Raw genomic sequence first — 27,224 nt, 5'->3', positions numbered from 1 at the left:
TAAGAAAAAAAACACAGGGTCCAGCAGAAGCGAGGACTGCTTCAGTGTGGGTGGTGGAGTAACAACGTGGGTGTGACGTAGTTTTCATTTGAACATTTCACCGAAAACGTCCTAGGGGTGCTTGAGTGGGATATGGTCATGCTGCAGAATGACATGCTTGTGATTTTGTAATAAGAGTTGGTGATGCCCTGGCTGGCGTAGCTCAGTGGGTTGAGCGTGGGCTGCGAACCAAAGTGTCGCAGGTTCGATTCCCAGTCAGGGTACATGCCTGGGTTGCAGGCCACAGCCTCCAGGGCCCCCAGCAACCGCACATCAATGTTCCTCTCTCTCTCTCTTTCTCCCTCCCTTCCCTCTCTAAAAATAAAAATACTAAAAAATATATAGTTATTTAAAAAAAAGTGTCTGATTTAAAAAGGAAAAAAAAAGAGTTGGTGATAAAAACGAGGGGCATTATTTGTGCCAGGCCCTGTGCATGTATTATACATTTCCGTGCTCCCCGAGGTGTCAGTCACCCACGGTGACAGGACCTGGGGAAGTGTCACCTGCAGATAACGGAGGACAACTGCAACAATGGGGACCCTCCGAGCCTGAAACGCTGCCCCTGGCCCTTCAGAGACAGTAGGCCTGTCTTTTCTACACCACAGGACTTTCACACATGCCGACCCCGTTCAAGCCTTTCACGAACTTCACTTGTCCCTCACCACAACCTCCATGAAGTTGACACTATTACCGTCACCCTCACTTGACAGGTAAGGAAATTGAGGCACGGGGCCTACAGTGGCAGGGCAGGGGTTCCAGAGTTCCTGTTCCTGACGGCCACCCACATTCTCTGGGACAGCGGGTTTCGAACCCCAGGCGGAGCCGGGCAGCGCGCTCCCCCTCTGACCTCACGGGGCAATGCTTGCCCGGCGGGCAGACGGGGCAGCGCAGCTCCCTCCCCGGTTCCGTTATTTAATGAATGCTCACTGAGGGCCCGCTGTGCTCCAGGCCCTGGGGACACAGCACTGACAAAAGAGACAAAACTCTGCCCCGGTGGAGTTTATCTCTACCATCTCCGTTTTTTTTTAATCTTTTTTTTTAAGATTTTCTATTTATTTATTTTTAGAGAGGGAAGGGAAGGAGAGAGACAGACAGACAGACATCAATGTGTGGTTGCTGGGGGCCCTGGCCTGCAAACTAGGCATGTGCCCTGACTGGGAATCGAACCTGCAATGCCTGATTCACAGCCCGAGCTCAATCCACTGAGCTACGTCAGCCAGGGCTCTACTGTCTCCGTTTTAAAGCCGAACGTCCTTTATCCCGAGAACCTCCTCGGTCCTGGTGCACTGGGGCAGCTGAGCTCCTGAGGGGAGCCTAGACAAGCACCCAGCCCAGCGAGTCTGCAGGTGCCATACTGAAACGGCGGGGGACAAACGTGCTCCAGCCCAGCTCTGCACCACAGTGCTCAGAAGAAGGGACTGTCCCAGCCCCATGTGACAGCCAAGGAGGGAGGCTCGAAGAAGGGAACCCCCGGCCAGGGAGACCCACTCTAGAAACAGTGCTTCCCATTCGGGCTCTAATGGGCGGGCCGGTGCTCCTATCCCCCCACCCCCCGCTCCTTTCTGCCTGTTTCTCCTCCTTGCACAGAGGGGACCAATGCCCTCATGACCCCACGTCCCTCTGGATGGGACTCAGGCTCTGCCCCATAACAACAACAGCTAAAATGACAAGAACAGCAAATATACTATCAAGCACTTGCTCTGTACAAAGCAGGCGTGAACCTGTGCGCCCCTGACAGATCTGTAAGAAACTACTATTCCCATTTTCCAGGTGAGGAAGCCAAGGTCCGGCGGCCCCAGCGACGCGCTCAGGGTCAGCACAAGGCCTGGCACGCAGCAAACATCCCCCTCTGCCCACACACCTGTTGATGGAATGAACAGACTGGTTGTTTAAAGTCACATGGCACCGAGATCACATGAGAGTGAGACCACAGTTGTGGGAGGCCAAAGCCCAGCTGATTTCTGCCATGCGGGACCTCGAGGATGCCACTCCCTCCTCTCCCTTCCTGTCCCAACCAACCCACCCGCCAGTCCTTTTGCCTGAGTCATGACACTGTCCAGGATAAAAGGTGCCTGGTTCTTCCTAACCTCTCATGCTCATGACCCATATGAGACAACGGCTGAATTTCCTAATATGTAAAGAGTTTCTACAAATCAACAGGAAAATGACCAATAACCCAAATGTTAAAATGGCAAAGGGAATGAACAGACAATTCCACAGAATACACAAATAGTTCTACATCTGTGAAAGCCACCGCCAGCCTCACTCACAGCCAAAGAAATGCAAATAACAACAAGATACAATGTTTCATCTACCAGATTGGCCAAGTTTGATTCAGGGCTGAGGCTGTGGGAAAATAGGTACAGATCATGCATCAGTGACAAAGGAGAAACCGATTTACACACCAAGAAGATGACATGGCCATTCCTGTCAAAACTACAGATACGTGGGCTCTTAGATGCAGCCTCTATGTCCTTTTTAAGAACATATCCTGCAAAGAGGTGGATGTACAGTCATTCTTGGCAGCCTTGCTTATAACAGGTAAAGACTGAAGTGACCAAAATGCCCACAACATGGGGCCTGACTGGTGTGGCTAAGTGGATTAAGCCCTGGCCTGCAAACAAACCAAAGGGTCGCCTGTTTGATTCCCAGTCAGAGCACATGCCTGGGTTGTGGGCCAGGTCTCCAGAAGGGGGCACACAAGAGGCAACCACACATCAATGTTTCTCTCCCTCTCTTTCTCCTCCCTTGCTCTCTGTCTAAAAATAAGTAAATACACAAAATCTTAAAAAAAAAGCAAGAAAGAAAATGATGGCCTCTTAAAAAAAATGCCCACACCATGGACTAATGGTTAAATAAGCAGTAAATCCACACAACGGAATACTACACAGTGGTATAAAAGAACAAAGCCCCTCACGATGAATTTTTAAATGATAAAGGGTGCAAACCTGCATGCAGAGTATGCTATGTCGTTTTTATAAAAAAGAAAAGAAAAGAATCCAGATCTCACTTTGCTTGTGTGTGCCCAGAGAGGGAGGGACAGCAGCAGGCTGCGGCTCGGGAGAGGGGCTGCTCTTCCGTGCCCTTTGACGTGGGAACGGCCCGAGTGTTTTATTTACCCAAACACGAAAATGGTACTTTGAGGAAATCACCCATGGCCTGCTGGGTGTAGTGACTTCCCACCCAGAGAGCGGCTCCCTGGGGCTGGCCCTGGCCTCAGGCGTCCCTGACTATGCAGAGCCCTTTGGAAATGTCTGGGGAGCAAAGGAGAGCGCCATTCCCCAAGCCAGCGAGACAGAGAGGCAGGCAGGGCAGCTGGGGAGGGAGGACAGCAGAGGGGGTGCAGGGGCAGGGCTGGCTGGGCTAGCGGAGGCTGCTGGGTTCATCTACCTGGGGGGCTGGCGCCGGGGAGGCCTGGCCATCTGGGGCCTGAGGGCCGAGGCCAGCTCCATGGGCGGCGGGGGTGCTCGGGGCTGGGTCTTGGGCAGGAGCCGGGGCGCTGACTATGACTGAGGCGGGCACGGAGAGGTGGGGGCTCTCGGCAGAGAGGGGCTGCTGGCTCCTCTCCTAAAAGGGGCAGCCGCACAGGGTCATCAGGCCACCCCTGGCCTGCGGCCTCCCCACCCTGAGGAACCCCCGGCCCCCAGCAATGCTCCAGACAAGGGGGTTTGGGAACCAGGCACCAGGAACACCAAGAGGCTGGCAGTCCCGGGGGTCTAGGCGCCAGGGAGCCCTGGCAGCCCCGGTCACCAGGTCCCTGGAGGTCTGTCGTCTTCCAGCTCTACCTCTCCCTCTGTCTGTCCTGTCAGTCTGTCCACATCCCTGTGACCCAACCCCAGCCCTCCAGCAGGGGGCAGTCTCTCTGCCAGTCAGTCTATCACTCTCCTTGTCAATCAGTCCTGTTAGCCAGCCGTTCACGGTCTGTATCATCTGTCTATCTGTCTGTCCGTCAGTCAACCAGTCCCTCTCCTTGTCTGCCTGTCCCTCTTTGGTGTCAAGTCGATTCCTCTCCTTGTGGCCAGTTGGTCCCTCTCCCTGTCTGCCATCTGTCAGTCAGCCTCCCTCTGTGTCTGTCTGTCTGCCTTTCAGTCAGCAGATCCACCACCCCTGGGCCTCCACCTAGGGGACGCAGCAGCCCACAGCAGGGGTGCCACCTCCAAGACGCTCTCCTGGCCCACGAGACCCCCTCAGCCACTGCCTCGCTGCCTGCTCCTCTGCCCCACAGCCCCCCACCCGCCTGCAGAGAAAGCCCCCCCCCGACCCCCGTTACCTGGGGCAGGAACATCTGCAGGGAGTCCTGAGTGAGGATGGCCGTGGCGGCGGCAGAGGGGGGCAGCACGATCTTCTCCGGGCTGGACGCCAGGACAGGGCTGGGCTGGGGGGTGGTGGCCTGAGGCGGGTTGGCAGCCTGGGGCACGGGGGCCTGTGTGGGGGGCTGCTGTGGTGCCTGCGGCTGCTGGAGGCCCAAAGGCAATGGGGTGCTGACCGTGGGGGGCACCTGGGGGGCTGTCTGCACCGTGAGCACAGGCGCGGCCTCCCCAGAGGCGGCGGGGGTGGCCGGCTGCACCAGACCTTCGGGGGTGTTGAGCATGGCCACAGCGCTAGGGGGCAGAGTGACCCCCTGGAGGACGGTGGTGGCAGTGGGGCCGGTGGGGGCCGGCTGGCTCTGCGTGGGCAGGCTGCCCGCGGCCAGGGACACCGGCATCTGGAAGAGGGTCGGCTGGCCCACCTGGATGGGGGCCGCGGAGAGGATGTGGGCGGCGCTGTGGGCCCCGGAGTGGGGGGCCAGCACGGGGCCTAGGCTCAGCGGGCCCGCCAGGTTCTGGTTGGTGAGGATGGGGTTGGCGATGAGCTGGCCGCCTGCATGGGGGGCGGCGGCCGCCAGGATCTGGCCGCCCACGTTGGCCGGCAGGGCCGAGAGCGACTGGGGCAGCTGGACGGTGGATGCGCCGGGCAGCAGGAACTGGTTCTGGCCGGGCAGCATGTGCTGGGCGGGGATGACGATGCTGCTGCCCTGGTTCAGGAGGTGGACGCTCATGGGCTTGCTGAGGGCGCCCGGCGGCTGTGGTGGGGCCACCCCCGTGGTGGTGGCAGGGGGCTGCTTGAATACATTTGCCTGCAGGGTGGGCGCCGGGAAGCCCGACAGCACCACGTTCTGGCCGGCTTTGCCTGCCGCCATAAAAGTCAGGTTCTGCGGGGCCTTAGGCTGCTGCGGGAGCCCCCCCGCCTCGCCCTGGATGGTGAGCGTGGCGCCCGTGGGGGCAAAAGGCTTGGGTGTCAGCTGGTAGAGCTTGGGGGGCAGCACGCCGGCCGGCTTGGGCTGGATGGGCGTGGGCGTACGGTGCAGGATCACATTGGGCGCTGGCACCAGTGGCGAGGCGCCAAGGCCCGGTGCCACGGCCAGCTGCTGACCCGAGGGCGCACCGGCGGCGGTGGCGGCTCCCGCGCCTCCAAACACCGAGTTCCCATTGAGTGTGGTGGCCACGGCAGCTGAGAGGTTCTTAGCTGCCTGGATGACCAGGCCGGCCCCCTGGGGTGACACGCCGGCTGACGCCAAGGTCACTGGTTCTGAGGGGCCCGCCGCCGAGGCCAGGTAGCCGCTGACAGGCACCTGCTTGGTTAGGAGCTGGGAAGTGGGTGGGTTGAGTGCCATGACCGGCTGGCCCACCACCTGGATGGGGGCTAGCCCGAGGGTGGCTGCCGTGGCGCTCCCGGGGCTGCCGTTGGGCAGGCCCTGGAGGCCCGGGATGGGCTGCAGAGTCACGTTGCCCAGGCCCACGGGCTGCAGGAAGGGTTGGACGCTCAGCGCCTTGTTGACCACGTCCTGGGGAGGCACCAGGGCCTGGTGCGTCAGCACAGTGGGCGGGGCCTGGAGTCCCAGAAGGTCTGTGCCGCTGGGGAACAGGGCCTGGGGCCCCGGGGCCACGGAGGCAGCCCCTCCGGCACCAGCCGGCCCCGCCCCGCCATCTGCGGGCTGCAGGGTGGGCAGCTGGAAGGCACCCAGGTCCAGCTCAGCCTCGGCTTCAAGCGTCTGCTCGGTGATGTTGGCCTCTTGGAGGCTCTGCTGGAGGATGTCGCAGGGCTGGTCTGGGCCCCCACTGCCTGCACCGCCCCCCCCAGCCGAGGGGGAGCCCAGGATGTCATCTTCCAGGAAGTCTAGGTCCACGCTGGGGGCTGGCTGGCTGGGCTCTGGGTTCAAGTGGTTGCCAGAAGCTTCTTGCACGTGGAGCTGAAGGCCAAATAAGGTGGGAAGGAAAGACCTGAGATTAGTGAAGGGCCAGGCTCAGGGCACGGCTGGAATGAGGGACCCTCGGGGTCGGAGTGGCACAGTCAGCAAGAATATTCCATCTGGAAGCGGCTGAACCAGGGTTCAAATCCCAGCTCCACTGGGGCCTCGCTGTGGAGCTCACTTAACCTGGCCTGTCCCCGTCTGTCCACGTCAGGAGCACATAAGGAAAACCACTCAGCAGACAGTTGTGCTGGCCCTCAGTTCTCCCCTGCGATCCCGAAGCCCCGGAGGCTCTGGAAGCGAAACCTGACCAGGACCCATGCGGCGCTCTTGGGGAAAGGCCTGACCTGCCCACACCATGCAACCCCTGTTCACGTGACCACAGAAAGGTGAATGAGCGTGCCGTCACGTGCAGCGCACAAACCCGGCCTCACCTTTCCAGAGTCTGAAAAACCCTGAACTGGAAACACACCTGGCACCGAGGGCTTTGGGTAAAAGACCATGGTTCTGGCAAACAGAACAGTGCCAGCCGCTTCTTAAATACTTCCCACTTGCGGTCCAGGCCACGCAGGCACAGATATATCCGTGCGTACTTGAGCGAATATTCTACGAGCAATCACCACGCTCCCAGCATGGGGTCCCCGCTGACATCTGACCCCCAGACAGCCTCCTAGGAGGGTGGTGACTTTGGGTGACACCCCCAGCAGGGACTGAGTGGGCATTAACAACCAATAGCAGCCCAAAGAATAAAGGCCCTGAAGGGAGAATACGGGCCCAGAGCCATCGCTGGGTCTACAAAGGGAACAACAGGAAGAAATCCTTATTTCTTGGGATCTGGACTTAACCATTTATATTACGAAAGAAACATTATTCAGAACATATTACTATAGTTATAAGGAGTAAATGAAGTGCTGTAAAGGGCCTGGGTACAAGAAGTGTTCAGTAAATGATAGTTATGATGAGGAGGAGGGAGGAAGGGAAGGGAGAGAGAAGAGGGAGGAGGAGGAAGAAGAGCAGGGGAAGAGGAAGGAGGAGAAGGGGCCGAGAGAGAAAGGAGAGAGGACACTGGCATTCAGTCGTGGGTCTAGCACAGCCGGGGCAAACAGAAGGTGCTCAATCATCACCCTGCCTTCACCTTCCAGATGGAGCCTGAGGTCTGCCTCAGTCGATGCCCTCTCCCTGCCCAGGTCACCCCCCAATGGCTGAGCAAAGACAGGACCGCAGACCCCCACACCCCCTCCCCCTGACAGAAGTGTGCCCTGGTGAACCCCAGAGCTGGCATCTGCCTCGACGCCCCAGAATAGCTGTGCATCAGCGGACCCCCCAGGTCGCCAGGCGGGGGCCCAGTCAGGATGCTCTGGCAGCAGAGTCCCAGCTCCACCCACACTGTTCCCGGGGACTGCCCCTGCCCTCCGCCTGGCAAAGTGCAGCTTGGGGACCAGCGTGGCCCCGCCCCGGGCCCCAGGGCCACTTACCCCAGGACCTTCATAGAAGGCACTTTGGGCCTCCGAGGGGTTATCCAGGAGGTCGTCGCTGTCGAGCTGCAACAAGACCCACCCCCACCCAAGGTCACAGGTCAGCCGGGCAGTGAGCCAGCCCCTGCTCTAGAACAGAAACCAACGTAGGGTTACACGGGACACAACCACAAAGATGAGGTGCGGGGCAAGGTGACCCTGACACTGAATCCCTCAGCCCAGCTTCCTCGGTCCTCTGGACACTGTGGCCACCTGGGTGCAAGAATCCTGTGCCCAGGCTGTGCCCCTGCCCTTCCCACCCCATCCCCCTGGAAGCGCCTCCTTCCAGGCTTGTCACCGATGCCACCCCTCCCAACTACTCTGTCCCTTCTCACGCAGTCAGTCACTCGGAGCACCGGCACAACACGCCCGTCCCCCCTCTCCGGCACCCAGCTCCAGGCGCTGCGCCTGCCTCTGGGAGGCCGAAGGGACCTGGCTGGTTTCCAGGAGCACCTTCAGCACCTAGGACAGAGCCTGGCACCTCGGAGCACCTGGGGAGCGTCTGTCTAGGCCGTGGTGGGCTCGCCAGGTCCTCTCTCCAGCTGGGTGTCTCCCCAGAGCCCCAGACCCGGCAGCCACCAGCAGCCGCATGGGTTTCTGGAATCCACCCCACATCCCCAGTCGCACAAAACGGCACCACAACCCACTCAAGCCAGAACCCAGGAGGCCTCCTAGACTCGCCTCCTCGACAGCAAGTCCAGTTGACTCTGCCTCCCAGAGAGATGCCAAGGCGAGCCCCTCCTCACCACCTGCCCCCAGGGTCTGGGCCACTGTCACCCCGCTGTGCTTGCCCCCTCCCCACCAACTGATGAGTCTCCTTTCCAGAACCGAAGCTCCCCGCCCCTCCCTGTGAGAGAGAGCAGGTTCAGCGACTCACGTCCAGTGAATCCGGTCTGACAGAAGTGACAACGTGTGACTTCGGAGACAAGGCCATAACAGGCACTGAGCTCCCCCCACCCACCCCGCTCTCTTCCTTGGGTCACTCGCTCTGGGAGAGTCAGCTGCCCTGGCCTGTAGGCACTGAAGCTGCCCCAAGGAGACGTCCTCTCGGTGAGGAGCGGAGGCCACCCACCGACACCGGGGGAAGGAGCTGTGGTGGAAACTGTCGTCTCCCAGCCTCTGCCAACGCCCGACTGCAGCTCCAGGACCGACACTGGCCCAGACCGCCCAGCTACAATGCTCCCTAAGCTCTCATGGGGGTTTTCCATCACTGAGTGTTGGGACAGCTTGTTACGCAGCCCTGGATGACTGACACCACTCCCCGTGGCTCGCAGACTTCCCCTACCCCCTGCTCTGTCCCTCCCTCTGGGGTGAGGCTCGACTGTAGCACCCCCCTGCTTACTAGCCCGTCAGAGCTGCCTGTCACATGCAAAATAAAACCTGATCTCCTTGACCCGGGTCTTCCCAGCCCCGAGAGACCTGGTGACTTTTGTCACTTGCGGCCTCACCTCCTACTAGTGTCCCCTTCAGTCCAGCCCCACCGGCCTTGTGTTCCTCAAACATGCTGGCTCTCCCTGCCGTCGTACCTGCCTTTGGTCTGACCGGAGCACCACGGCCCCTCCCTGTGACCCCTCAGGTTCACCTTCAGTGTCACCTCCTTGGACCCACTCTCCCTGACCACATTAGCTCAATAAGCCCCTGCTCCCACCCCCCCGATTCATTTTCTTTTTTTCTTAAAGATTTTATTTCTTTATTTTCAGAGAGGGGAGGGAGAAAAAGAGGGAGAGAAACATCAATGTGTGGTTGCCTCTCATGCGACCCTTGCTAGGGACCTGGCCTGCAACCCAGGAATGTGTCCTGACTGGGAATCGAACTGGCAACCCTTTGGTTCACAGCCTGGCACTCCATCCACTGAGCCACACCCACCAGGGCCCCATTCATTTTCTTTAAAGTCTCTTTTGTTGCGCAAGTGACACCATTATTCCTCGTCCTACCCTGCATGGTGCTTTCCACCGTCCCCTTTATTGGTGACTGGTTACTTTGCTGACTGAGGCAGTGTGTATGGAGTGAGGACAGGAACTGGCCATCTCTCCTGCTCCCCACTGCCCAGCTCACAGAGTCAGGGGGCAGATGCCTACTGACCCAGGGAATGCGTCAGCCCCAGCCCCAAGAACACCTCCTGGCCTGGCACTCACTCACCTTCTCGGATCCATGCAGGAAGTCGTTGAGGGCCTGAGGGTCACTGGAAGAGAGAAGGGAAGAGGCACTGAGGGGCTGCGGGGCGGGGCAGGGGAGGGGAGGGCAGGTAGGGGGCAGCCGTTACTCACCAAATCACGTCCAGTAAGCATCTCCCATCCTCATCATCCATCGCCACTGGATGGGGTGGGAAGAGGGCAGGGAGACAGGTTAGATTTCGGCAGCATGCCAGGACCCTCCCTTTGAGGACTGTTCCCCGGGGGTCAAGGCCCCTGGAGGAGCCACGGTCTCTGTTCCCATGAGTCTGTGGGCATGGGAGGGGTGGCGACCAGCTCTGGGGCTCAGAGACCAGCCACAGCTGCCTCTTCCTCCTCCCCGGCCCTCCCTGTCCCTGGGATCTGAAAACCACGATGATGAATCACTCGAGACGAAGTGAGCCCTGACCACACACGGCACACACTCTAGCTCATCCTCATGGAACCCCTCGAGGCGGGCGCTACCGCCCCGACAGTGCAGGGGAGTAAGTGGAGGCACAGAGACCCTCATTCCCCACCTCGAAGCCGGCAGGCGGCAGAGCCAGGCCTTGAGCCCAGGAAGCCGGCCCTGTACCACCACGCTGCCCAGCCTGCCCGCGCACAGGGCCTGACTGGGAGCTCGCTGTGGTCGGGGTCTGTCCGGCGAATGAACAGGAGACGGAGGGAGGAGGTACAGGCAGCAAGGAGGGACTCTCAGCCCAGGTTCTGGGCTCCCCCTGAAGATGAGGACGCCTAACGCGTGCTGAGCGTTTACACGGCCCCGGGGCCCATGCCAAGCGCTGCAGGGATGTGAGAGCTTGTCCCGGCCCCAGGGACAGGGAGGCATGTCGTGGCCCGTCCTACAGGCGAGGGGACCGAGGTTCTCTGTGTCTGCCCGTCCACCCCCAACCCACCTAACCTTCTGGCTTTCCAAACGCTCCTCCACCGTCCCAGCTCCCACCTGCCCATCTTGCCAAGCTGCCACCCAAACATCCGTCTTTCTCTTCTTCCAACACACACAGGACCCACCCCCCTTCCACCCGCTCACCCTCTCTGCCCAGGGCTGCCCAGGGCACACAGAGAGGACCCACCCAAGCCTCAGGGATACGGCCCAGCACTGTGGGGTCCTTGCCTTCTCTTTTTGGAGGGGGACTCCTGATCCTCACTGAGGATGCTGTGACAGTTAGGGACCCCCTCTACCCACCACACACATACAGCATTGCACCGCTGGCTCACAGCCCCTCCCCCCACCAGCACTGTCTGAGCAACTCTGAGAACCCCCTGGCTGCCACCCCAGCTCCCAGGACCCTCAGCTGCTCTGTGACCCAAAGAAGAGCCGGCTGGGGGCCTCTGAGGGCTGGGGACAGGGCTTCTCCAAACAGTGTCTGAGAGGAGCTGTGTCGAAAAGGGCACTCTGGCCAGAAGCATGCCTGCAGCCTAAAACTGTACAGGTGCTTCCCAGGGCTCCTGGCACACACGTGTGTTTGTATGTCCTCACGTGCACCCCCGCAGGTCCAGGACAGCCCAGGCCGAGCAGACAGAGACTGTGCATCCCCACGGCCTCCCGAGCCCATCACTCTCCCACCCCAGGCTGGCCTAGGGGACCATCCCCAGAAAGGTGCTCCCTGGGCTTTTGCCGCATTTAGCGGCGGCGACACCTGTATGACTCCATATCCCAGCCCCACCTGCACTCCCTTCTTCCTGCACCGCCAGACCCTCGGCCCACAAGCCCTGGCCCTTGTCAACCAGCCGCGGGGAGTAGGGGGGAATGAGGCCCAGTCGCAGGAAGAAAAGACAAGGTCCTCACAAAATCTGGAGAAAAGGGAGAGGAAGACCCTGCCCACGGCTGATGTGGAGGTGGGGGGGACCGCCCAAGTGCCCCGGGGGGCCCGGCGGGTGAACCAAGGGACAGCAGCCCCTCCGGGACGCACAGGGACCCCCCGCTGGTTACCTGTGCTACAAACGAATCATGAAGGGAAGGAGGGGGTGTCCGCTCCAGGTCTACGCAGGGCCCCCAGCCGGGGACTTGGGGAGTGTCCTTTCGGGGGCCAGCTGTGGAGAGAGAACGACAGAGATGCTGTGAGTGAGAAAGTCCGGGAAAGGAGGGCGGGGCAGCGGGAGGGGGCGTGGGCTGAGTGAGAACGGGCATAACCGGAGAGAGGGCACGGGCGCTCAGAGTCCACATACAAGCTTAAACCACATAAAACACCACCTTACGTTATTGTACACACGTACACTGCACCACACGTGTGCATGTGTGGCACCACAGACACACACACCTACTGCGTAACAGGGCATAACTTCGCACAGCACCCCTCACGGCGCATCAGTCGAACAGAATACAGTCAGTTCCTGTCATCCGTCGCACTCAGGTTCTACCAACTTGCCGTGAGTGCTGAAGGGGCGAAAACCGAACCACCTCTCCTGGGGGACATACACGGGACTAGGTCCCCACAAGTGTCTTGTCCCCTTGTCACCCGCCTGTCCGTGGTTTCTCTGTGCTCCTGTTTTAGGACACCTTCTTCACCAGAAGTTGTTGAGGCATCAACATTGAACGCAGCGGACAGGCAGGCCTCTAACTCCAGCCCGAACGCAGCTTTTCTGACACAGGAGGGCGTGTCCCTGCCTTCCGGATGTTAGGGACGCTGGGCTTCAGCCCTGCACATGCCTGTGTTCTCCACGGCTCTGCACACGCCTGCCAGTGCCCGGGAAGACAGCCCGAAGGTTGAGAGCCGGGATTTACAAACGTGAGCGAGCGGGCAGGAGCACAGAAGCACTCAGTGAACAACGAGGCCCGGCCGTCGTGGCGCCGCAGCGCCGCCGAAATGAGGCCTCCGCTGCCCCGCGATCGCCGGGCCGCTGGGTGCTGCCCCTGGTTTCTGGAGCTCTGCACACACCAACCCTTTCCACCGTCTCTAACTCCGTATGAGTTGCGGGCTTTCATGAGCCCCATTCTGCAGATGGGAGAACCCAGACTCAGAACAGTTCGTGAGGTGCCCAAGAACCCCCAGCGGGCAGTGGCCAGGCTGGGGCTTGACCCAAGGCAGGCTCGCTCCAGAGTCCCTCCCCTGCCCTCAATTGCTGTCACACAGAAGATGCTCATTGCACTGTTTCTCTTTTAAGACCTGAAGCAAATAAGGCAAAAACGTGGAGATAAGCCGGAGGTGGGTGACTTGCTCCCGAGGGCTTTTGTTTTCATTTCAGGAATGCCTGGGGCAGTCAGATTCCCGGTGATAAAAAAGTGATAAAGGGAGGAACAAGGGAGTGGGCTGGCTTCCCCTGCTCCTCCCCCAGAAAGATCTGGAAAGCAGCTGTCACCAGACGCCAGGTCCCACCTACATTCCAGGTGCACTGCCCGGGTGTGGAGGCCCGCACAGCTCCCAGGGTTTCTAGTCGATTCCCCACTCCCTACCCCGGCCACATCCGGTAGGGAGATTTGGGTGCCCAGGGTGGCATCTGTTTCCCACTGGGTGGATGCCAAGAGGTCCATTGTAGGGTGCCAGTTCTGGGATTGGAGTCGGGGGGTGTTCAAGTCCCTGCTCCCCCATGCACAGGCTGGGTGACCTAGGGACACTGGCTGCGCCTCTCTGGGCCTCAGTGCCCCCATCTGTAAAATGGCAGGACCCTAGGCCCCACCTCTCCCATGGTGGCAGAGTGCGGGGCTCTCAGCACAAGCACTGGTTTGGATGCTATTGGTCTGGGTACTAGTATTTGAGTGCCACTAAACCAGAACAGGTCAGAGGTGCAGAGGCCTCCAGCTTCTGCCCTTTGCCCCCCAGTCTCCTCTGCACGCAGTCCCCCACTGACTTCAGGCCCCACCCTGGAAACAGGCAGTCAGAAAGCAGGAGGAGGGGCCAGAGCTGCTGCGTTTTTAACACACGGCCCGGACTCAGAGCGGCTGGCTGCTAACAAAGCTGCTGTGTGTGCACGGCTGGCCCGTGCTCTCCCTGAGCTTTGCCAGAAAGGCAGGTCGGGTGTTGTGTGGGTGAGAGGAGGCCTGGGTTCCCATCCTGGCCTGGCCACTCAGACTGCATGCCCGCCTGTGCCTTCGTACCCCTCTGGAAAATGCAGACAACATCACATTCCCCCGTGAGACTGTTTTATGTGAACACTGTTAAACCTCACGCATTTAGTTAAGTGACAAACACTAGTTACACAGGCACACCTCAGAGATACTGCCAGTGTGGCTCCAGAACACGGCAATGAAGTGTCACAATAAAGCACGTGAGGCATAATCTTTTTCCTCATGGAGGTCTCACCTTCAATTTGTAACAAAGCTGTAGTATCTGTGAAGTGCAATATAAAGAGGTATGCCTGAAATCGTTTTTAACTGCCACCATGAATATGATGCACTCTGGCCACGCCCACAGCTTTCTGGCAACAGCCGGTCTGGGGGACAAAGGTCCCAGGTCCCAGGTTTGCTACCTGGAGGGTTTATATGTCACACACTTCAGCCATGGGTGAGGCACATGGTCCAATGGAAACCGCTGGGCACCGAGTCTCAAATCCATCCAACCCCACCATTACCCCCGTTTCTCAGATGGGATCATTAAGGCTAAACGGGGCAGTTATGGGGAAAGAAGGGGCCATGCACAGGGAAGAAATGTGCCCGCCATCCACGTGCACGGGGCTCAGCAGGTATCCCATAGTTCTCAACCAGCAGGCAGAGGGAGCCTCTAAGCACACAAATAAAGTCAACTGTTGAAAAAGAGAATTTGAGGTGCCTAAATATTTGATGATGCTGAGGAATTGGGATTATGATTCTAGGTGTAGCCCTAGCCGAGTGGCTCCACTGGTTGGAGCTCTGTTCTGTATACCAAAGGGTTGCCGGTTTGATTCCCAGTCAGGGCACATGCTTGGGCTGCAGGCCGGGTCCCCACTCAGTAGGGGCTGTGTGAGAGTCAACCACACATTGACGTTTCTCTCCTTCTTTCTCTCTCCCTTCCCCCCTCTATAAAAATAAATAAAATCTTTTTTTTTTTAAAAGAAAGAAAAAAACCACAGACACCACCTCACACCCATTCGGATGGCCACAATCCATGAACAGAAAATCACAAGTGTCGACGAGCACCAGGAGAGATCAGAGCCCTTGTGCACCATCAGTGGGAATGCGAAATGGTGCAGCTGCAGTGCAGAACAGCCTGGTGCGTCTTCAAAAATTTAAAAATAGAACCAGCACATGATCCAGCGATTCCACTTTGGGGTGCCCATCCCAAAGGGCTGGAAGCAGGGTCTGGAAAAGACGCGCATGCGCTGTATTCACAGCGGCTTCTTCACAACATACAAGGTGCAGAGACAGCCCAAGCGCTTGTCCGCAGGCAGCTGGAGAACCACGCGTGCGTGCGCAGAGGACAGAGTGCCATTCAGGCAGGAGATCCTGACACAGGCTCAACACAGGGGACCCTGGAGGACGCTGCTAAGCGAGACGAGCCAGTTACAGAGACAAATGCTATGCAATTCTGTTTCTGAGGTCCACGCACAGGGAGAGGAAGTAGAATGGAGCCTGTCAGGGGCCTGGCCCGGAACGGGGCTGGGGAGGCACCTTCACGGGTGTGGTTTCGGTTCTGCAAGATGCAAAGGGTGCTGCGGCTGGATGGCGGTGACGGTTGCACAACCACGACGACTGTCCTCAGTGCCATTGAACGGCACGCGGAAAACTGCCTGACGCAGTACATTTTATGTTATGACTGTTACGCCACAATTTTAAAATGGAGAAAAAAGACAATTAGGAACATAAGTGTTTTAAACACAGATATTTATATGGAAAATTCAATGAAATTAAACACTGAGTTCCGTCACCTGAGTGACCTATCAGGGGCTCAGTAATAGCCACGTGTGGCTGCAGCACGGGAGGGTGCAGATGAAGAACACACCCATCAGGGCAGAAAGCTCCCTACACAGCGCGGGTCAGGAGGAATGGTGGAAAAGCCTGGCCCAGCATGGCTCAGTTGGTCGGGCTCCTCCCACAAAGAAAAAGGTCTCCAGTTCAATTCCAAGTCAGGGCACATGCCTGGGTTGCAGGTTCAGTCCCTGGTGAGGGCAAAAGGCAGCCAATTGATGTTTCTCTCCCTCTCTTCCTCCCTTACCCTCTCTCTAAAAAGGAAGGAAGGGAGGGAGGGAAGGGAGGGGGAGGGAGGGAGGGAGGGGGGGGGAGGGGGAGGGGAGGGGGAGGGGAGGGAGGGGGGGGGAGGGGAGGGGAGGGGAGGGGGGGGGGGGGGGGGGGAGGGGAGGGGAGGGGAAGGCCCTGGCTGGTGTGGCTCAGTGGATTGAGCTCCAGCTTGCAAACCAAAGGGTCGCAGGTTCAATTCCCAGTCAGGGCACATGCCATGGTTGCAGGGCCAGATCCCTAGAAGAGGGTGCATGAGAGGCAACCACACATTGATGTTTCCCTCTCTTCTTCCCTTCCCCTCTCTAAAAATAAATAAATTAAATCTTTAAACAATTTTTTTTCTCATATTGAAAAGCTTTTAAATACAAAAGTACTTTAATATCAAGTATCGCATGTCTGTGTGTTTGGCTGTTTGTTCTTTGCCTGATGCGCCCCCTGTGTCTGCACAGGGCATGGCACACAGTAGGAGGCACAATAAATATTTATTAAACGAATCTGCAGAAGTAAAACAAATCCACTAATTCATTCAAGGAGCAGCCTGGTGGAAAAGGCAAGTATGAAGCGCCCACTATGTGTCCAGCACATAGAGCTGAGGATGCCGTAATGACACGGCCCCTGGCCTTGGGGAGCATTCCCAGGGTTCTCAACCAGGGCTGGCATTTGACACCCCTCACCTCGAAACGCACATACTCAAAAAGCTTCCAGAAAAGAGATTCACAGGGGACAGAATTAGAGTGCAAAGTTGCCAACCCAAAATTGTTCACAGGAGAGCAGAGGCTTTAAGGGCCATGGCATTGGCTCCTGTCCCGCATCCCAGAAGGGAACAGACACATGGCAGAGCCGCCGCCACCAACCTCCCAAGGGCGCATGCGCAAGTGGGAACAAGCTTTTACTGCTGTAACGCCCCTGAGATCTGAGGCTCGCTTGTTACTGCATGTGGCTCAGCCAAAGCTGATTTGATGCACCTTGCGAAGCCCGCTTGGCCCCCGTACTTCCTCAGTCTCGGGCCTTGCATTAACTCCACACCCACTGATCCCTCCGGGGCCCCGAGGAGGCCGGAAGGACGCTGACTCACGTTTCACAGCTCAGGAAACAGAGGGGTCAGGACGCTTGCCTCAAACCCCACCATGGGGCAGAATTCGAACTCACACCCCGTGACCCGGAAGAACCTCATTCCTCACCATTTGCTATAAAAAGCAGGGAAAGTCAGGCCTGGAAACCATAAGCCGTTCAAGAGAACAGCTGTGACGCATCAATGACAAAGTGTCCTTCCAGAAACTCGTGTGAATTCCTCCGGCACTTGTAATGCGATCGGAGTTTTGCGTTGTCATCGGGAGCTGTGCAGAAGCCAGACAGCTTAGCAGGGTAGGAATTCAAAGGCCCCGGTTCACACCAGACGCAGGCGAATGTTAATTTCCCGGGACGAACTTCAGTAACCCTCAGGTTACTTGCAAGTCATACAAATGAAAGTTGACGGACTCTATCGCTGCCTGATGGGACTGGCAGGGCAAGAAGGTAAGTGGCAAAGTTGGGCTGCTGCTTTACCCAATCCCAGTTCCCCAGCCCTCCTCCTCCTCCTCCTCCCAGAAGCCCGGTGAGCTCAGGAAAACACTTGCCAATTCCAAGACGTGAACCAAGGCTGTTCTGAGTCAGTCTTTCTCAAACAATGGGACATGTCTTTGAGGGTTGTGAAATCCAGTGAGCAGGTTGTGACCAGGATTTTTTTTAATGAAATGGTAGAGAGTATTAAACAGAATGGGATAGGACAGAAAATATTAAAAGGTACCACATACATTAAGCATTAAGTATCTGTTTGTGACACCGGTTTCCATTGTGTGTGTCTGTATGAGTGCGTATTTCCTACCGTGGCCGAAACAGCTTGCCTATCCCCCTTACCAGTCATTCACTTTCCCAGGCTTCCTTGCAGCTACAGTAGCCATAGTTTTCTGCAGAGTAACAGCCAAAGTGTATAGAGTCGGGTGCAGCTCAATGAGACTTTGGGGGAAGACTGTGGCAGACTTTGGCAAAGTTTCTCTGAATGTAAAGACACAACTTCTCTGGAGAGAAAAAGTCTTCTACTCCACGCTCCCAGCTTAGACTACAGTTGAGACAACTGGGGCTGCAGCAGCTATTTTGTGCCCATGAGACAACAAACTTGAAGCTGATAGGGTCCTCTGCAAAAGACGACTGTTGAGAGGAGAAAAAAAGCCTGGGTTCTTAACAACTCCTCACGGGTTGCCTGCCTCCAGACTTCCTAATCCTGACAGTTTAAGCCCCTATTAGGTTGTCCTTTATTTGTAGTCAGCCACAACCTGACACAAATGAGCTTGCACTTCTAATGACTTTGCAACTCATCACAAGGACTCTGGTGGCTTTCCACGGGTGAGAGACTAGCCTCTGTGAAGCCACCGGGAAGAGAGGCCAGGACAAATGGGAGAGGGCGGCTGGGAAGGGATCTGCAGAAAGACTACCGTGGGGATTGCCAAAGTGGCCAGAAACTCTTATGCTCCCTGGTGCCACGCTCTGCAGCTCCTCTGGTCCAGAGATGGGGTCTGTTACCCAACCGTTGAACTTGGGCTGGCCTTTTGACTCGCCTTGGCCAGCAATGCGGCAGCAGTGACCATGTGCATTGCTGAGGCTGCGCCCAAAGACACCTGGCACACACTCTCTCTCTGCCCACTGCCGTATGAAGGAGGCTAGGAGACACGTGCCCATCACCTCTATCATCACGGCTCACAGCCAGCCAAGCACCAGAGGCAGAGCTGCCTCGCTGACCTACAGCTGATTACAGATACCCAGGTAGGATGAGAAGCACCCAGCCACGTCCAGTCCAAATTCCAACCATCGGGATCACGGTTTCATTTTCAACCACTGGGGCCATTCCAAAGGTGTCTGCAACAATGTCTCCATCCCCCAGAACGTCCCCAGTGCGATCTCACCACGCCCCTTGCATGGAGGGAAGTGTGTGACTACTTCAGCCGGGCTGTGCGGCAGAACTGCCACTATGTGGCTTCTGAGGCTAGATCACCAAAGGCAATTCAGTCTCACCTTGTCCGCTGTGACACTGAACCTGAAAGCCATCAGAAAGCCGTCTGACTACTCTGAGGCCACCACACAAGGGGGACGTCAAAGCTGGGACCTGAACAGGCCACCAGCAGGCACGGTGGATGACGTTCATGTCCTAAGTCCACCCAGCCCGGTGCTGAGCACGCGCACGGATAAGCCTTCTGCCCCCAGCCTCTGAGTCTTCCCCAGCCCAGGCCCCAGACGTCAGGAGCAGAGACCCACTGGGTCAAATTCCATGTGAAATTTTTTTTTAAGATTTTTTGTATTTATTTTTAGACAGAGGGGAAGGGAAAGAGAAAAAGAGGGAGAGAAACATCAATGTGTGGTTGCCTCTCATGCACCTCCTGCTGGGGACCCAGCCCAAAACCCAGGCATGTGCCCTGACTAGGAATCGAACTGGCGACCCTTTGGTTCCCAGGCCAGCACTCAATCCACTGAGCCACACCAGCCAGGACCATGTGAAATTGAAATTCTTGACCCATTAAACCCGTGAGCACAATACAATGACTATACTTGGGGTAACATGTTACACAGCAACAGCCACCGGAATGGCCTCCTCATTGGGGGCTGCGATGTAGCAGCAGCTGACACAGCCCTCCGCAGACCAAGGGCCTGGCGAGACGCAGAAAGAGACACGCTGTGCCACTGCCATGTGGCTCCCTGCAGTGGCTGGGTCATGAGGGGTCTTACACGGTCCTGAGCAGTCAGGCAGGGTGCTGGCAGCTTAAAGCAACATTTATTTAGCCCTCGGTAGGGCAGTGCTTGAGTATTTGAACAGCGGGTGCGGCAGGGTGAAGCAAGGAGTGGCACAGTTCGGGAGGGTGGACGGGAGGAGAGGAAGGGTGAGGCCCAGGTCTGGGCAGAAATAGTGGTTCTGGAAAGGAGGACACGGGGCAGGGGGGTGGAGAGATTAGGGAGGAAGGATGGGTAAGACTGGGTGAAGCTGGGGTGTGAGGTCAAGGTTGGCCCTTGGTTTCTAGAGGGCTGTACCTACTGCTCCTCCACCCTCCCCGCCCCCATTCAGAGGCTGTGCTGAGTGGCACTAGCTTGCAGTGGAGGCAACATTTAAAATTCACGCAAATTTTAGCCCCAGCTGGTGTGGCTTAGTACACTGAGCACCTACTTACAAGCCAAAGGATTGTTCGATTCCTTCATGGGTTCGATTCCCAGTCAGGGCACATGCCTGGGTTGGGGGCCAGGTCCCTGGTAGGGGGTGTGTGAGAGGCAACCACACATTGATGTTTCTCTCCCTCTCTTTCTCTCTCCCTCCCCCATGTCCAAAAAAATAATAAAATCTTTACAAAAATAAATAACAATAAAATTCACACAAACTTTAAATATTGCTTCCGCTGCATGCATCCATTCACCCACAGATTTGAAGGGGTCACCCAGCACCTCCTATATACCTGCCCCATACTGGGTGCCAAGACTCCGGTGGGCAAACATGGCCATACCTTCCTGGAGCTCAAGCCCGCCAGCAAGAACATCAACCACACTTCGCATGAAAGACCGTGCAAAGCCCGCCAGGGGCCCTGTGGCCTTTGCTCCTCCGTGCCAACCCACTTTCTCACTGGCCACTGGCTGACCTGCCCAAGCACAGGGCCAACCCCTGCTTGGGAGCACCCCCAGATGGCTGGAGTCTCGAAGGCCAGGAGTTTGACATGGTCCAGGCCTGTGCCCAACGCCCTCGGCCACCACCACTTCCTGCTTCGCCATCTTCATCATCACAGCCAAGGTTTGCGGAGCGCACCTGTGCCAGGTGCTGTTCTAAGCGCTTCTTCCTATTTCATTTCATTCTCACGACAGCCCTGTATGGCTGGTGCCATTCCTATCACACCCATTTCACAGAGGAGGAAACTGAGGCAGAGAAAAGGGTTCAGTAAGTTGCCCAAGGTCACCAGTTAGCAAACTGGCAGAGCCAGGATTTGAACCTCAGCCCACAGACTCCCAAGTTCATGGGAACCACACAATGCAGCCAGCCGGGCTAGCTCCGCCACCAAACCCCAACCAGTGACTTCTGCGGCGCCCGGACAGGTGCCCCCCATCCTCCGATAACCCACTCGGGCCCTCTCTCCTTACACTGCCCCGAAATGCCACAGAGAAGTCAGTTCATTTCCGGCACAGCTCGGTCACACGGGCAAATCTGATGAGATAGCGTGGGCTGGACTCAATGTACCACGTCCATTGTGCCTGCAGCTACGCTCTGACGATGTATTTATTTCTCAGGCATCTGGCTTATCGAATGGTGACCTCCCAAAAACATATGTCCACGACCCAGAATCTGAATGTGGCCGTCCTTATTTGGGGGAGGAAAAAAAATCTTAGCAGATATCATTAAGCTAAGGATCTCAAAATGAGATCACCCTAAATTCTCTGGGTGAGCCCCCACATTCAGTGACCTTTCAACAGACGAGAAGACACAGGGGACAAAGCCTGTGCAGACGGAGGCAGGGATCAGAAGGAGGCAGCCACAAGCCAAGGACCGCTGGAGCCACCCGAAGCTGGAAAAAGGCAGACGGGATTCTCCCCCAGCTCCCTTGGCCCTGTGCGCCCCGCCCACACCTTGACTGGGGACTTCTGCCTGCAGACCTGAGAGGGAATACACTTCTATTATTTTAAGCCACCATGGCTGTTGTACTTAAGGAGGTCCCAAGACACTACTGCAGGATGTAAGTGTATGAGACAGACTCCTGTCTCTGCATTGGGCATGTAACAGGCTTGGAACATACAGACCAAGTGTCACACACAATTGTCCAGGCTGTTCACTGCACGAAGGAACCCAGACATGGGGACACGTCCAGCTGAGGTCCTGCTGACACCAGGGGGACCCAGACAGAGGCCCGCTGGGCCCGTGCCCTCCCGGGGAGGCCCTGAGTCAGTTCTGCGCAAAGCCCAGGGGGCAGCTGGCTGGGCCTGGGTATGCGGCTGCCAGTGAGCTGCGTCTATTTCAAAGCCCGAAAGGGAAACGGAAAAAAATGTCAATTCCTGGCCTGCTCCCAGCCCTTTAGGGGAAGGAAGAGAAAGAGCCATTTGAAGAGCAATTAAAACCTACACCATCTTTCTTCTGAGTGACCTTCAGAGCTCTGGAACCAGCGAGTGAGTTTAACAATGGGAAAGTGTGGCCGTAAAACGTGGATTGCAAATAAAAGGCCTGGTGTCTACCTCCTGAAAGCCCAGTTACACGCGGGAAATGTTTTGTGCGTTCTTGCTTTTCCCTTCTGGCCATTCGAGGAGATTCGAAAGGCGGCTATGGAGCTGCAGGCCTGCCAAGAAAACCAGGTACCTCCAAAGGTTTTTGAGTTTTGTTTTGTTTTTTCTTAATACCAGTTTAGAAAAGCCAGAGAACCCAAGAAAGGCTGGAAACAGGCAAGGGGGTGGAGAGAGGGGAATAAAGGGAGTGGTTCTGTTGGCTAGGCGGGCACAGGGTCTTCAAGGCCCCAGGCAGCAGGGAAAGCTTCAGGATGAGTGTGTGGGCGGGGGGAGGGGGGGTTCAGGGGTGCAGCGAAAAGAGGCAAAGGGGAAACAGAAGCTTGGACAACATCCCACACATGCCTTGGCCAGCTCATTCCTAAACTTGAGCCAGAATCACCTGGAAGGCTTGCCTAAAAATATATATTAATTATTTATTTTAGAGAGGGGAAGGGAAGGAGAAAGAGAGGGAGAGCAACATCACTGTGTGGTTGCCTCTCATGCACCCCCTACTGGGGACCTGGCCCCGCAACCCAGGCATGCGCCCCAGACTGGGAATCAAACCAGTGACCTTTTGGTTCACGGGCGGGCACTCGATCCCCTGGGCCACATCAACCAGAGCCTGGAAGGCTTTAAAAATAAAGACTGGGCCCTGACTAGTCGTGGCTCATTTGGTTGGGCATCATCCTGCAAAGTGGAAGGTCGCTGGTTCGACTCCCAGTCAGGACACATGCCTGGGTTGCAGGTTAGGTCCCCATTATGGGCATGTGCAAGAGGCAGCTGATTGATGTTTCTCTCCCTCTCTTTCTTCCTGCCTTCCCCTCTCTAAATAAATAAATAAATAAATAAATAAATAATCTTTTAAAAAGTAAATAAAGAAATAAAGATTGGATCTCAGAATCAGCAAGTCTGGGGTGGGGCCAGAGAATGTGCATTTCTAACAAGTTCCCATGTGGAGCTGAAGCTGCTGGTCCAAGGGCCACACCTGGAGAATTTGCTACTCTAGAAGCTCCTGTCTCTTTTAGTCTTTCTGGGGCTCTTGCTCTCCTATTGACGCAAGCCACCAGTTCCCAACCAGTGTCCAGGCCCCTGACCGAGTGGCCCCAGAGGGTCACCTCCAAGGCCCAGGAGGGTCCAACAGTCATTCCCAGACTGATGTCCTAATAAACAGAACTTGGACTTGCTTCATTCGTCAACATACATTCCCCAGAGGATGAATCATGGGTGTAGACCTTTGCGCCTTTGCCAGAAACGTTCTTTCTTAGCCTCCTTTGCAGCCAAGTGTGGACATGGGAAAGATTTTTACATCTGGGCAAAAAGACAGAGCCTTAATTCAGGAAGATTATTCGTCCTTGCTCCCTCTTTCTGCTTGAAAGACAGATGTGAAGCCTGATGACAACGGCCGGTGCTAGGGCAGTGATTTTGTGCTGGTGAGGGGAAGGTCAAGAGCATAAGAGACAGACCTAGTGGCCCGGCAACACCAAGCTGCCAGCCATCCCAGGAATGGCCTCCTGCTAGAAAGTCTCATTCCAGTAGAGAATTAAAAGCCTGGATTAAACACACACCTAACTCCATGACCCAGCTATTCCACTCCACAGTATTTACTTAACCAAAGTGAAAAGTATGTCCACAAAAACATTTGTACAAACATTTCCGTGGCAGCCTCGTTCACAACAGCCCTGACTGGAAACAGCCCAGGTGTCCATTGACAGGTAGGTGGATAAACAAACTGTGTTTTCTATCCACACAATGGAGCACAGCTTAACACTAAACAAGAATACACTGCTGATACATGTAATAGGCATGGTGAATCTGAAATGAATCATGCTGAGCAACAGAAACCAGCCCTGAGACTACCCACAGTGTGGTCTCCTTTAAGTAGAGGGCTAGTGCAACTGACAGAAAAAAATCAGAGGTATCCTTGCCTAAGGGGTGGGAGGAGGGGAGGAGCAGGGAACCTGTACTGACTAGGAAGGTCCGCAAAGGAGTCTTCTGGGATGATGGATCCAAGATTTTATTTGTTTATTTTAGAGAGAGGGGAAAGGAGGGAGAAAGAGGGAGAGAAACATCGATGTGCAAGAGAAACATCCATCAGTCGCCTCTTGCTTACCCCCAAGCTGGGACCTGGCCCCACAACCCAGGCACGTGCCCTGATGGGGAATCGAACCAGCGACCTTTTGGTATGTAGGACAGTGCCCAACCCACTGAGCCATAGCAGGCAAGAGCTGAAGGAAATGTTCTGCATCTAGATCTGCATGACTGTTACACAGGAACTGTGTGTCAAACTCATTGAGCTGTGCACTTAATATCCACGCATTTTGTTGGACATAATTCTATAATATCCCAGTAAAGCACAGCTAGTGTGCAAGAAAAAAGAAAGCCTGGATGAATCAATTCTTGTTATTTGCAGCAGTTAAGTTAGGTGATTTCCACGAACTCTGACTGAGGGACTAATGAGCTGTATTGATCTCCAGGGAGAAACACAGGTTCCTGGGAGCCTCTGGTCACATTTTCATCAACCGATCGATACATCACCGTGTTTTATGTGTGTTTCTGTTTAAAGACACGCTATTTAATATAAATTGCTGATCCGTTCGCACTGAGCTCACAGCCAACAGCGCTGACTTACACCTGAAGGAAGCTTCTGGAACATACATACTTTCTCCATGAGGCACATCAGAGCCTTCCTGAGCGAAGGCAGGCCAGCCAGCACTTCAGCATTGCACTTGAGAAGCATTTCAAACAGCTAAGTCACCACCAAAAAAACTCTCCATAAAAGTGTGAAAACATGGCCCTCAATAAACCGAGACAAAGGTCCTTGTTCCCAGCGTGGGAGCTGGAAGGAGAAGGCCCGGCACCACCTCTGACCTCGGCCGGCGGGGGCAGGCTCAGGGGGACTCCAGCAAGTGGCCAGGATGGCATCGCGATTGGGGGATTACAAAGAACTTTTAGCAGGTAGGTGGATTCACAAAACGGGCCCATGCCAATAGTAAAAATCAGCTGTCTAGGGCTATGTCCATCCAGATGATAATGCATTCACCCTTTCCTCGGTGATTTCCCTTACAGGAATGTATCATACAGATGCAGCCTGGCACACCCAGACTCACAGGCTCGGAAGGTTTTACAGTGATGTGTTTTAACAGCAAGATTCTGGGAATGACCCACTGGCCACCAGTAGAAAACAGGTTAAATAAATGACAGCCTGTCAACCGGGGAATACTACGCAGCCGTGAAAAAGACTGTGGCATACAAACAGCCAAGCAGTGTGTGAAGAGATGCTCAACATCGCCAGCCATGGGGAAATGCATCCCAACCACAGTGAGACCCCACACACACCAGCACGTGCTGCCGAGGTTGCGGGGCAACCAGGACCCTCCTACGCTCTTGGTGGGAACATAACAGGGCGCAGCTGCTGTGGACAAGTCTGGGCCGTTCCTCAGTCAACACAGAGCTACCGTGTGACCCAGCCATTTCACTCCTGCAGAGACACCCACAAGAAATTAAAACATTCACACCAAAATTCATGCACAAATTCACATAGCCACACATTCATAATTGCCAAGAGGTCCGAGTAACCCAAACGTCCATCAGTGGGTGTGGCACGTCAGAGCAGCAGGGTCGTTCTTCGGCGGTACAGACCAGTGCTGTGCTGAGGGATCATGGGGCGGACCCTGGACACGTGATGCCTTGACAAAGAAGGCGGACACAACGGACCCTGTACTGCAGGGTTCCGTGTTATTAAGTGTCCAGAATAGACAAATCCATGGAGACGGAAGGCAAGCTGGTGGTTGCCAGGGGTTGCGGGGAGCAGGAATTTGATGGGACGTTGTGGCCACTGTCCCACTGCAGGGCAACACACCACCCATGTGGTTGTGCCGATGCTGGTGTAAGCAAGGCAGGTCCTCGAAGAGCCCTGCTCCATTACCACACGGATGAGATGCCACGGGAACGGAACCTGTTTATAGCTATGAGCCTGTGGTGAACTGGTTTCGCTGTATGTCGAACGTCCCCAGTTCAATTCCCAATCAAGGCAGGTGCCTGGGTTGTAGGCCAGGTCCCCAGTAGGGGGCGCACAAGAGGCAGCTACACATTGGTGTTTCTCTCTCTCTCTTTCCCCCTCCCTCCCTTCCCTTCTCTAAAAATAAATAAATAAAATCTTTTTTAAAAATGAGGATGTTCTTTATATACATACTGATAGGAAAAGCTCTCCAAGACTCTTTGCTTCATGAAAACAATGAAGAACAGTCTGTATAAAACATTACCATCTGCTTAAAAAGAGCAGGAAAGAGATACAAGAATACTTATTCTAAGTGCCTTTATGTCTAAAGAATGCTGAGAAGAATCTATATGGCACTAAACACAGCTTACTAGGACAGGGACCTCGGAGATGGGAACAAAGGCAGGAGGGAAACATTTCGCTGCATATTTTTCAAAATAATTTTTCACTTTTTCGCCGTGTGAATGTTCTAACCACTTTAAAAAGTAAGTTAAAAAATCTGCAAAGTTTTATTTGAGTCATCACTGGTCACGTAAGTGTTACTTGCAGCCAAATGCAGACAAACTAAAAAGCTACTCAGGGATAAAAGGAAGTGCTGGGATTGGAACCGGGGTTTCCCGGACACTGAAGCCTGGGCTGCTTCCCCAGACACCCCACTGCCTCCTTTGCCATGCCCACGAGAACCCTGGGAAGCTGCTGGACTTGAGACACCCTTCCGTCCTCCCACCCTACTACTGTGGAAACGCCTCTTCCCAAATTCCGCAAGCATCTGATATCTGCCCGATTCACCTAAAGATGCCGGTCTGTTGTGGCTCAACATTCCCACCTGGGCTGGCCCCGAGTCCGCCAGAGCTCTGCAGTCTCACGGAGCAGGGCCCCCTCCGGGACCCAGCTAACTCCGGCCGGCTCCAGGACAAGGCACCTCCTCCGT

The 27,224-nt window shown here is 55.9% G+C and overlaps 1 protein-coding gene and 1 long non-coding RNA gene across 3 annotated transcripts in view; one reads left to right on the top strand and one right to left on the bottom strand.

Moving 5' to 3' along the window:
* Nucleotides 1–27,224, bottom strand: part of BICRA (BRD4 interacting chromatin remodeling complex associated protein) — a 78,952-nt gene that overhangs the window by 11,742 nt on the left and 39,986 nt on the right. For both annotated transcript variants that reach the window (XM_045845275.1, XM_045845274.1), the window contains 6 exons: nt 11,884–11,984; nt 10,050–10,095; nt 9,922–9,964; nt 7,744–7,809; nt 4,310–6,268; nt 3,430–3,606 (listed from right to left, as the gene is read on the bottom strand). In XM_045845275.1, the coding sequence (XP_045701231.1) occupies nt 3,430–3,606; nt 4,310–6,268; nt 7,744–7,809; nt 9,922–9,964; nt 10,050–10,090 (2,286 nt within the window). In that variant the 5' untranslated portion in view covers nt 10,091–10,095; nt 11,884–11,984. The remainder of the gene's footprint in view (nt 1–3,429; nt 3,607–4,309; nt 6,269–7,743; nt 7,810–9,921; nt 9,965–10,049; nt 10,096–11,883; nt 11,985–27,224) is intronic.
* On the top strand, nt 17,285–26,408 carry LOC123823001. The gene is made up of 3 exons (XR_006786461.1): nt 17,285–17,556; nt 24,771–25,251; nt 25,363–26,408. It is a non-coding gene; the product is annotated as an uncharacterized LOC123823001 (long non-coding RNA).

Source organism: Phyllostomus hastatus, unplaced genomic scaffold, assembly GCF_019186645.2.
Source record: "Phyllostomus hastatus isolate PE091 unplaced genomic scaffold, TTU_PhHast_1.1 phas_contig_468, whole genome shotgun sequence".
Lineage (NCBI taxonomy): Eukaryota > Metazoa > Chordata > Mammalia > Chiroptera > Phyllostomidae > Phyllostomus > Phyllostomus hastatus.
The sequence above is the reverse complement of the archived record's forward strand: the minus strand, read 5'-3'. Positions and strand labels throughout refer to the sequence as shown.